Raw genomic sequence first — 11,671 nt, 5'->3', positions numbered from 1 at the left:
AAAATTTATCATGATATAAGGAAATATAAATAACAACTTTATTATTGCCTCTAGGGCATATTTCCTTCAGGCACAACCCACCAGGGCGCGCCCAGGTGGGTTGTGCCCACCTCGGTGGCCTCCTGCACCCCCCCTCTTTACCCTATAAATTCACAAATATTCCAAAACCCTTCAAGGTTTACCTAGATCAGAAGTTCCACCGCTGCAGGCCTCTGTAACCACCGAAAACCAATCTGGACCCCATTTCGGCACCCTGCTGTAGGGGGGAATCATCTCCGGTGGCCATCTTCATTATCACGGCGGCCACCACGATGAGGAGGGAGTAGTCCACCCTCGGGGCTGAGGGTTTGTACCAGTAGCTATGTGTTTAATCTTTCTCTCTCGTGTTCTTGAGATGTCACGATCTTGATGTATCGCGGGCTTTGTTAATATAGTCGGATCATATGGTGTTTTCCCCTCTCTATCTCGTTGTGATGAATTGAGTTTTTCCCTTTGAGATTTCATTGTTATAGGATTGAATACTTTTATGGATTTGAGAACACTTGATATATGTCTTGCAATTGAATACTCATGGTGACAATGGGGTATCGTATTGATTCACTTGATTTATGTTTTGGCACTCAACTCGCGAATTCTCGAGGTGACATTGGGGTAATCTATGCATAGGGGTTGATGCACGTTCTTGTCTTTGTTTCTCTGATAGAAATCTTGGGGCACTCTTTGAAGTTCTTTGTGTTGAATTGAGTATTATGAATATGAATTTGCTTTGGTGTTATTTTAGTACGAACTCTAGGATAGATCGAACGGAAAGAATAGCTTCGTGTTATTTTAGTACAAACTCTTGAATAGATCGAATGGAAAGAATAGCTTTGAGGTGGTTTTGTACCCTACAAACAATTTATTCTTATGTTCTCCGCTAGATAGGAACTTTGGAGTGATTCTTCATCGCACTTTGAGGGGTGGTTATATGATCCAATTATATTAGCATTGTTGAGAGGTTGCACTAGTGAAAGTACGGACCCTAGGCCTCTTTTTCAAGCATGGCAATACCATTTTTGTGCCCGTTTACTATTTGCTACCTTGCTGTTTTTATTTATTCATATTATAAAAATATGTTTCTACCATCAATATTACACTTTCATCACCATCTCTTTGCCGAACTAGTGCACCTATACAATTCTCCATTGTATTGGGTGTGTTGGGGACACAAAAGATTTCTTGTATTTGATTGCAGGGTTGTTTGAGAGAGACCATCTTCATCCTACACCTCCCATGGATTGATAAACCTTAGGTCATACACTTGAGGGAAAATTGCTAGTGTCCTACAAAGCTCTGCGCTTGGAGGCCCAACACGTGTCTACAAGAATAAAGTTGCGTAGTAGACATCACCCGGCCACTTGTCAAACTCTCCGATGAACCCGTAAGTTGTTGTTATGATCACTGTGTTACATATGACGTTTGAGTAACCCCAAAGCCCACCTTCCACTAAGAAGTGACACGATACTCTCATGGTCTAAGGAGCAAGATCACACATTAACATTTTGTATTATTATAATTGATTACAAACGATATTAACTCAATTCATAACATTCAAGATTGGGTCGATTCAATATGACCGTTCTTCTAACGTAATAATCTCAATGTTTTTTTAGGACTATCATTACTCTTAACGATATCCTAAGATCCGAAAAACGTGAACACCAACGACATTTGAGCTAGTCCCAGAGGCAAGACTAGGAACCTTCTATTTAAGCGTTTATCATTCCACACGTGCATATGAGTTTTCCACTGAATCTAATATTCTAGGATCATAGCAGTTATAGCATAGAATATAAACTCCATAATTATGAATATGGAAATATAATAATACAAATAGTATTGCCTCTAGGGCACATTTCCAACAGAGAGGAGTTGTAAGCGACTTGACAGTAAACACTTTTTCATTCATTAATTTACACAAAAATGAAACCAATGTTGTAAGGGGTCTGAGTTGAAGAATTTTTTAAGTAACCTCTCACGTAGAATGGGCCGGGATGCACAACGGGGCTTCGGCCGTGCCAAGCTCTTCCCCTTGGAGCACTTGGTTTCATGATGATCTTCGTGTAGACTATGGTGTAATATTAGAGTGTTTGAGTACGAGTTGCGATCTTGCATGCACTTTCACGTATCCGTTTTTGCTAGCAGCTATCATCGTGCATTGTTTACTCTCACCTCGAGATTTGGCGCATACTTTGTCGATACATCCATATCTCGTGAGAGAACGCCATCATACCTACCTATATTATGGCATTTTCATAGCCATTCCAAGATATATTTTGATGCAACTTCCATCATCACTCATTACATGATTAGAGATATTTATTTTCGTTGTTGCATGAACGTAAGATAGCTAGCTTAATATTTACATGGCTTGTTCATTTTTTATGTCTTCGCTATGCTAGACCATTACACATGCTGGTTTACTGCTAGAGGCATTCATTAGATGTTTTTGCATCATGTTTACTATTAGTTGAGTTATTAGTACATGTATTGTATTGATTGTCATGTTAGAGTGTTGCCCCTACCTTGTGAGGATTAAAAAAAATGAGCCGAAAAAGACAAAGAGAAAAAGTTCCATGGAGGCCAAAAAATCGAGAGAATAAAAGAGAGAGGGGCACACTACTATCCTTTTTGCATACATATGTGTTCCACAATGTAACAATTTGATTTGTCATATAGACAGTTATCATATGCTTCATGTTTATATACTAGTTGGAATTTTAACATTATATAACTTAGCCTGCATATTCCTATGATGAGCTTCCTCAAAATGTTGTAGATCTTCATGAGCAAACGAGTTGGATGCATACCCCACTTGTCCATTAAAGGGTTGATCAATAGTGGGAGTTCTGTTGACAGTTGGGTTCAATAGTGCAAGTAAGCTACCGTAGTTACAGAAAGTTGAAAGGCTTGTATTGGTGTTGTTGCCACTAGGGATAAAAATATGGTTGCATAATTGTCCTTTGAACACGGGGTGAAAACGATATATCATCTACTTCATGTCATGATACTTAATGCAATACTCTATTTAATACTTTAAGATGCATGTTGGATATCGGTCTTCGGTGGAGTATTAGCTATAGGTGCGGCTGGATAACGGTCTATGGATTTGTGGACATGATGCTCATATGTTGATTATGTTGTGAATAGTCATACTTATAAGCATTGCAATTTAATCACTGTCCAACTATAATTAATTTACCACACCCATTTCTTATTCTTTTTTAGTAGACCACTAATGAACCTATGGAGCCCGTTCATTTTTCCTCCATAAAGTTCTCAACCATAATCAACGTTCTTTTAATTTTGTGTTTCAATTTTGTGTTAATTTTCATTGACACTCTCCACACATTCGTTTTACTTCTTTTTGTAACCAACCAATCTAGTGAGATTGGCAACCTCGCTACTCCTGTTGGGGAAACAAGAAAGTTTGATTTGTGTGTGCAGATACCAATCATTGATTGTAACCATGTAGCTCTCATGGATTCGATAAACCTTGAGGTCAACTAGGGAAAACTGCTGCTTGCTGCAAGCCCTTGCACTTGGCGGGCCAACACCTTCCTAGTAGAGAGGAAGCACGCCGCCAGCCATCGGCCCCCTGCCCATTGTCCGATGTGTCACCTCTGTTGTCGTGCATACTCAAGACCCTCCTATGGCTTTTGTTGTGTTGCAACGAGCTTGATGGTCTTGGTGTTGTCTCGGTTTATCTTTGCTTAATGACGACGCAAGATGCCTCCTCAACATACTAATCATTCCGAATTCATGTGACGGAGCTCCCAGTCAAGGTCCAGGTTCGTGTTCATATGTCACTTGCTGATTATGGATGGTCCTGCGTTGCGCCGTAGGGTTGGTATGCATGCTGGTGTTGCGTGTTCGGAAGCTTGCAAAGTTTCTGTGTTGTGATCCCTCGACGATGCCCTACATCTACTTGTGCCTCTTGTGGTGATGACCCTTTCTATCTGCTAGCTAGGGCGTCCCTTGTTTAGGCGTCAAATTTTTTTCTCATCTTCTTTTATCCTTATTGGTTGTATGGTTTTCGCTCCGGTTTTTCTGGGGTCAATTATCCGGTTTTTCATATAAACTGGATCAATTATTCTTTGAATGACATTAAAAATTCAGGTGAGGAAGCTCTCCCCCGTTGACTGTTAAAAAAACATTATGCAAAACACTTATGCAAATCTAGTATTTTTTTTTCTCCCTTATTTGTATACATCAAAGCACCTAGCTGTGTGCGCCAGTATAATACTCTTGTCTGGACAAAACATCACATCAATTACAAGATGCAGATGATGATGACGATGATGCATGTTTCTATTCTAGCAAATGAATTAAGTAGGGGCAAAATCACCAAGGCGTCTAATCTCTTCGCCCAAAAGATGCCACCTTTACTTAATAAGTATAAACACTCTCAGATCATCCAATTCGGCTGACACTTGACAAGACAGATATGCTGATTGAGTAATTGACATGTCGTCATCCTATGTAATCAGCTCGATCATGGTAAACATCGCCACCCACTGACTCCAATTTTGGCTTTGCGGAGAGCTGAGTCCCGTATCTCCACAGGTAATTCAGCCCAACAAGCAGCTCGATGATGGCATCTTCGGTCTTGTCCCGGTCAGCGAAGTGCAGCGTCTGCAGGAGCAGAACGCTGGTGCCGGAGCCGACGTTCCGCTGCTCGAAGCTCCTCTCGGACCGCCACCGCACAGTGTTGTGGGCGACTGGTGCTAGCCATCCGAGGATCCCCTGCACCGTGTCAGCCCACCCGGCGGCCAGGACGCGATCGCAGGGCGTGCCCTTCTTGCGAGCGGCGGACGACGGCGGCCTTAGGCGTGCTCGGAGGGACGCCCGGATACTGTCAGTCAGCATGCCGTACAGCGCATCCCTCTCGTCGGGGCAGATGTGCCGGGGCGAGATGGCGAGCTTCTCGGCGAAGACGACGAGGTTCGCGTAGTGCGATGCCAGGGCGGCTGCGCCGAGGGTCGCCTCCGGTGCGTTTTCCAGCACGTCGTGCGACGAGCACTCGAACACCGAAGTGGAGAGCTTCGTGCTGGCGCTGTGACGATCACTCTCGTTGGTCTGGTAACTGCCACTGAAATCGTCGTTGTTGGATGAGACGTAGCTGAAGCTCAGTGGGAGATCATGGCCGCCGTGGACCCACCCCTCCTTGGTCGGAGACTTGCTCCCGCTGACCATGCACCCGATGAGGTGCTTGCCACGCACCGGCCACTTGAGCTGCTTCAAACTCTGGCTCCTGGAAAGTAGGAACCGGCGAACGTCGCCGTTAGGGGCCTTACCGGATTTTGCAGCAACCGTCGACCTCTTCGGAGCATCCACGGGGAAATCCGAGGGGTACACCAGCGAATTCGTACTCCCAACGAAGGAGTTGCTCCAGGAGAATGAGAGCCGCGCACCGGCGGGCGACACCATGGAGTAATCGTTCATGGCGATTTTCTTGGGCTGCAGGTCGAACACATCTATGATCCTCGCGACGATGGTGAAGAGCGATCTGCCAAGCAGACGGACGGCGTAGTCCAAGCTCCGGTTCCAGAGCGAGGCCGCGCGGAGGCGGTCGACCTCCTGCCTCTGCCTGGCAACGCGGCGCGCGGCTTCGCCGGGCGCGAACTGCACGCGGCGGAGGCGCGCGCCCTGCTCGAGCTCGGCAAGCACGTCGATCTCCTGGCACAGGAGCCCGGTGGCGGCGACGAGGCGCTGCATCTTGCGCGCCTTGCGGTCCATCTTCTTGGCGGCCGCGTAGCGCAGCCCGTGCGAGTCGGCGCTGGCGCCGCCGGCGATAAGGCTTGAGAAGAGCTCGTCGAACCGGCGCAGCAGCGGGTCGGCACACCGGCCGGCGAGCCGCGCGACGGCGCAGGAGATGTCCCCGCACGCGCCGGCCATCTCCGCGACGGCGAGGGCCAGCAGCGCGCTGTCGTCGTCGGCCACGAGCCTCCGCACGCCCTCCAGCCGGACGCCTTCCCCGCGGAGCTGCGCCACCTGGTCCTCCTCGAGCGCGCGCCACAGGCTCGCGGCCCGCGACATGAGCGCGGCCACCTCGAAGGACAGCATCCCGACCCTCTCCCCTCCGCCGCGGCCAGTGCTCAGCTTCCGCATCTTGGCTGAATCCTAGGCAGGCTGCTGGTGGCAGTGGCAGCGTAATCGAGGCGACGGCGGCGGCGGCGACGCGCGTGATGGGTTTGGGTTCGTGAAAAGCGGCTACGGGGGCAGCGGTTTTAGGGAACCGGGAAAGCGCGGGTGGGCAGAGCTGCGCAGCTGCAACCGCATAGGTAGTGTCACGGGGGATGGTGGGGTGGTGGGAGTTGAAACCGAAACAGAGGGGAGGGGTCCGACCGGCATCGGGGAAAGGATTATTCGGCGCGTGCAGGGCCGTGGAAACTTTGGCGAATTTTGCTTGGACTCTGGTTGGAGACAGACAAGGGAGAGGGATGCGGTGTGCGGATGATGAGCCATGTGTTGGGTCCGTCGCGCACTATACGTGACTGCGTGCGTCAGGGCGGCCTCTGTCGGGGGGGCTCGGGATGTTCGCCGGCGCGGTACTCCCAATGATTGGAGGATATAGACAAGCAGACGGTTCTTTGGCCAGTTGCCGTTGCTCATGGGTCACGAACTCGAACCCCTGTTTTGGCAGTTTGCCTTTGCCCCTGTATCGATCGCCAACATATGTCGGGAAGGTAAACGTTGGGACATCCTCAACGTCGTGCTGCAAAACGTCCGCAAACATTCGACCAATGTGTTTGTGTGTCTGAATTTCCACAAAACGGCATCAAATTTGGAGGGTTTAAGGGTGTCCAGACCTCCACCACATATGTGCCTCCGCTTCCCGTGATCCACCGTTTATGATCGTTGGGTTGCACGTCATGGAGGCATAGCGTGACACCTAATTCGATGAGATCACGACGAAGGCGGACGCAGGGGCGGGGTGGGGCGGGTGATCATGTATGGAAACGCTGCCAACGTCGATAGCTCCACATCGTTCGCGTCGGGCCGCAACGAACACGAGGCTGGCCCACACACATCTATCATGGACCTCACCTCGACCGGTGACGTCCACGGCCACACAACAGACTCTGGCAAAGTGTAGGAAATGGGAAACAGAACCGTCCACGTCCGACTTATAGTAGGATGTGGCAGATGAAACCGTCCACGTATGGAGAAGAGGGCCGAAATCATTATTCTGACCTTTTCAACAATCTTTGCTACAAAATGAACTCAACATGAAAGTATTTCATGATCTGACCCTTTTAGCAACGCCACAATCCGTGACGTTTCTTCTTCATATAAAAACGCCGAAATAGCTCGCGTTTCAAATCCATATTCAAACGCTCAGCAAGCTAGCCGATCCACATGAAAACGCCAAGCAAGTGAACGTTGCTGCCCTTGCCAGCAACGCCATGAGCGTTGGCGTTTCCATGCCATGCCAGCAACGCATGCCTCTAGTACAGGGCAATAACGTACACGTTCGGTAAGCCGGCCAGAAATTTCACTGGGACGAGAGCATCATTGGCGTGACTTTTTGGCCCGTGTATTTCCTTGCTGATAGTATAACAACTGCCAGTTGTTTTGTCAAATCAGTTGGCGCAGCATAGCTTTTAGCTTATTTCCTTGCTGATCATCTTCTCAACAAATCATTTTGCTATATCCATCCCTTGCGTGCTACACAATTTTTATTTTTAGGATCAGGAAAAGTAGCTGCTCCATCCCTTGCGTGGTACACAAAAAGATTGCGCAGGATCAGGAAACGTTCCGCATTCTCTCGGGGGAAAACTGCACAGCAGTATATACATGCATGCAACGCATGCCACTAGTACAAATTAAAGATGGATATCCCCCAAAGTACATGCATGCATGCATGATGCCTTGGAAAGGAGTGCTGCTACGTCCATGCATGGCTCTTGGCATTTCCGTTTAGAAACGCCATGGCCGAATCCCTTGGCGTTTCCACAAACACAATCTGGCTCGGCGTTTCGAGCCTGACACCTCGGTGAGTGGGGCCAGGACAGCAACGTGGCGTGGCTTGGCATTTTTGTTTGGAGCAGAAATGCCATGGGTTGTGGCGTTGCTAAAAGGGTTGGATTATGAATTATTTTTATGGCGAGTTCAATTTGTAGCAAAGATTGCAGTAGAGGTCAGAATAGTGATTTCGGCCTGGAGAAGAGTAGGATACGGGTCACGAGCGTGTCCACGACCATCGAAGATTTAGACTAGGGTAGCTTTTTCCATGTTAAAAAAATGTCGTGCCCGCTTTTGTTCAAAGAAATATGTCAAAAATTTCATGAATTTGTCCAGCTTAAATGAAAAACGTCTAATTTGCATAAAATATACACATTGATGTTTTAGGGATAACGTTGGATGGTTGGCTCCCTTATCCGTGTTGCAGACACGTTCGCAGACCGATGTTGAGTCCGATTTGGAGACGACGTTGGAGATGGCCTTACTATATGTGGGTAGCCGCTTTGTCACCAGAACTCCAGAAGGAAAAATAGCAAGTTTAACCTAAGGCTAACTCAATGCCCAACCCCCGAATTGACGTCCTTTTTGTCCAAATTTTGTCCGTCTGGGTCAAGCAAAGGGCGGCGTCCGACTGTTTTTCTCTTTGCGTTGGACGCATCCGGTCCGCCACGACTGGCTGGAGGCCCTATGTATACATTTTTTTGAACAATACACATTGTAAATAGTTTTACAACCCAATAAATCAGAATTGAAATAGTTTTACAATCAAATAGTTCCACATCCGAATAAATACACAATCAAATAGTTTTACAACCCAATCGAAATCGTCTTGAATACATGGAAAGGAAATGAACCGATACATCTACTGGTTGCGAATGTGATTCCACATGTGCTCAACCAAGTCATTTTGGAGTTGCATATGAGTATGCCAATCACGCATTTCATGATGGAATTGGGTGGATTGTTCAAAAGTTGCCGGTTCTTGGTGCTCAGGCACACCATTTTCACCGTGATATTAAAACCCTTGGTCGTAGATGTTGTCATCACGCTCATCCTCCACGATCATGTTGTATATGATCACACAAGCAGTCATCACCTCTGAAAGCTTCTCAGTGCTCCATGTCTGTGCAGGGTGTCGAGGTGACCGTGTTGGGGCCGATGGGCGTCGCCGGTGGCCGTAGCTTCCCTGGTACCGGATGCGGTAACAAAAAGCCACAACACTAGTAAGAACTCCTCCGAATCGCTAGCGTGGGGCGGCTATGGTGAGGGAGTGGTCGTGCTTTGGGAGGCCAGGCTGGACAGCAAGGAGACGGCCGAAAAATGGGTGGTGGTGGCTATGGTGGGGGCAAGGGAGGGGCGGGCCGCGTAGGGGAGAGAAAGGGGGGGTTCACCGACAGGCGGGCTAGGGAAGGACAAAGAGAGTGAACGTGTGTGTCCGCGCCCTATCCGTTTTGATGCAAACGCGACCCAAATTTGGGCTAGAAATGGGCCGGCGACGGACAAAAAACGGACGCTCGTCCATCTGTGTCCGCGCTTTGGTCTGCGATTCCAAACGAGCACCGCTGAACCATCTGGGGTCGTGTGTCTGTCTGTTTCGACGCAAACGCGGCGCAAATTTGGGCTAGAAATGGGCCAGCGACGGGCAAAAAATGGACGCTCGTCCATCTGTGCTCGCGCTTTGGTCTGCTATTCCAAACGAGCGCGGCCGAACCATTTGGGGTCGTGTGTTGGAGTTGGCCTAAGGTTTTTATAGGGTTTGGCGTATTTGCGGCAATCCTGATCGTTAGCGAAGATTTCTCCACTGATGCTACCACTCTGACGCCCTGCAAGGGGATAGATACAACGCTCAACTGATCGTGCGAGCTCCTCTTCTAGGGGCAACACGGGAAGGCTTTCTTCTTTCTTTGTGCATGAAATTTTTGTATTACTCAATGACAATGTCCTTGGAATCAACAATTGCTTGCTCTAAAGCAACCAGAACCAAACCAAGTCATGGTTCTATCATCAAGTCTACTCTCCCCGTCTGATAATGTAAGACATTATTACATCCAATATATTATTAAATGTAATAACATCTTACATTATGGGACGGAGGGAGTAGCAAATTTTGCTAAACTATTGATACGTCTCCAACGTATGTATAATTTATGAAGTACTCATGCTATATTTACATGAGTTTTATATGATTTTGGTGCATTTTTATATTATTTTTATGGACTAACTTATTGATCGAGTGCCCAGTGCTAGTTCCGATTTTTTGTTTCGCAGAAATACCATACCAAATGAAGTCCAAATATGATAAAATTTTATGGAGATTTATTTTGTAATATATGTGATTTTTGGGAGAAGAATCAACACAATAAGGTGCTTGAGGGCCCCACGAGGCACTAGGGCGCGGCCTACCCCTGGTCGCACCCAGGTGGTTTGTGGGCACCTCGTAGGTCAGTTAATGTCCTTCTTTCGCCATAAGAAAGAGAATATTCAGAGAAAATCCCCTCAAAAGTTTATCCCAATCAGAGTTATGGGTCTCAAGGAATTTAAGAAACAGTTTTGACCAGAAACAGGGTCGCGAAAACAAAAGGAAACAGAGGGAGAGATCCAATCTCGGAGGGGCTCCTGCCCCTCCGGGCACCATGGAGGACAAGGACCGGAGGGAAAATCTCAACCCATCTAGGAGGGAGGTCATGGAGGAGCAAGCCGGAGGAGGAGCCTCTCTTCCCCTATCTCTCGATGGCGCAGGAGTGCCACCAGGGTAACCATCGCCACGGTGATCGTCTTCATCAACATCACCGTCTTCATCACCTCCCTCATCTCTTTTCAGCGGTCCACTCTCCCGCACCCTGCTATAATCCCCTACTTGAACATGGTGCTTTATGCCATATATTATTATTCAATGATGTGTTGCCATCCTATGATGTTTGAGTAGATTTCTTTTGTCCTTTGGGTTGATTGATGATCTTGATTGGTTTGAGTTGTATGTTTCATTTTGGTGTTGTCCTATGGTGCCTTCCATGCCATGCACACATGGGGGATTCCCATTGTAGGGTGTCGCAATACGTTCATGATTAGCTTATAGTGGGTGGCTAGAGTGAAAGAAGCTTACATCCGAGTAAGGGGGTTGTTGCGTATGTGAGTAAAGGGGACTTGATACTTGATGATATGGTTTGAGCTTACCTTAATGATTTCTAGTAGCTGTGGATGCTTGCTATAGGTCCAATCATAAGTTCATATGATCCAAGTACGGAAAGTATGTTAGCTCATGCCTCTCCCTCATATAGAATTAGGATAACGGTTACCGGTTAATTCCATCCAAATCATAACAAAACCATATAAAATTATTGTAAACATGGCATGAATACTTCAGAAATTATAGATACGTTGGAGACGTATCAGCATCCCCAAGTTTAATTCCTACTTGTCCTCGAGTAGGTAAATGATAAAAGAAATAATTTATGAAGTGTGAATGCCAGCAAAGTGCATAAATTTGATTAATGATAGTTTCAATCACTTTTCCTAGCATCAAAACAACAACTCTTTCTCATAAAAGTCATCATGATAAAGTAGCAATCAATTCATATGTTACGGTTCAAACAATGCCTTTTCTTGAAACTTAACAACATATATTCGTAGTCACCAAACAATTGCAATTCAACTTATTCAACAA

General features: G+C 47.0%; 1 protein-coding gene across 1 annotated transcript; it reads right to left on the bottom strand.

The window, feature by feature from the left end:
• Positions 1 to 4,177: 4,177 nt before the first annotated feature.
• On the bottom strand, positions 4,178 to 6,460 carry LOC125555815 (uncharacterized). The gene has a single exon (XM_048718656.2). It carries the CDS (start codon positions 6,148 to 6,150, stop codon positions 4,513 to 4,515), a length of 1,638 nt encoding a protein of 545 aa, XP_048574613.1. The 5' UTR covers positions 6,151 to 6,460; the 3' UTR covers positions 4,178 to 4,512.
• Between the last annotated feature and the right edge of the window lie 5,211 nt (positions 6,461 to 11,671).

This window comes from Triticum urartu, chromosome 5A, assembly GCF_056163025.1.
Source record: "Triticum urartu cultivar PI428250 chromosome 5A, HENAU_Tu73, whole genome shotgun sequence".
Classification (NCBI taxonomy): domain Eukaryota; kingdom Viridiplantae; phylum Streptophyta; class Magnoliopsida; order Poales; family Poaceae; genus Triticum; species Triticum urartu.
Note: the sequence above shows the minus strand (reverse complement) of the source record. Positions and strands in the feature narration are given on the sequence as shown.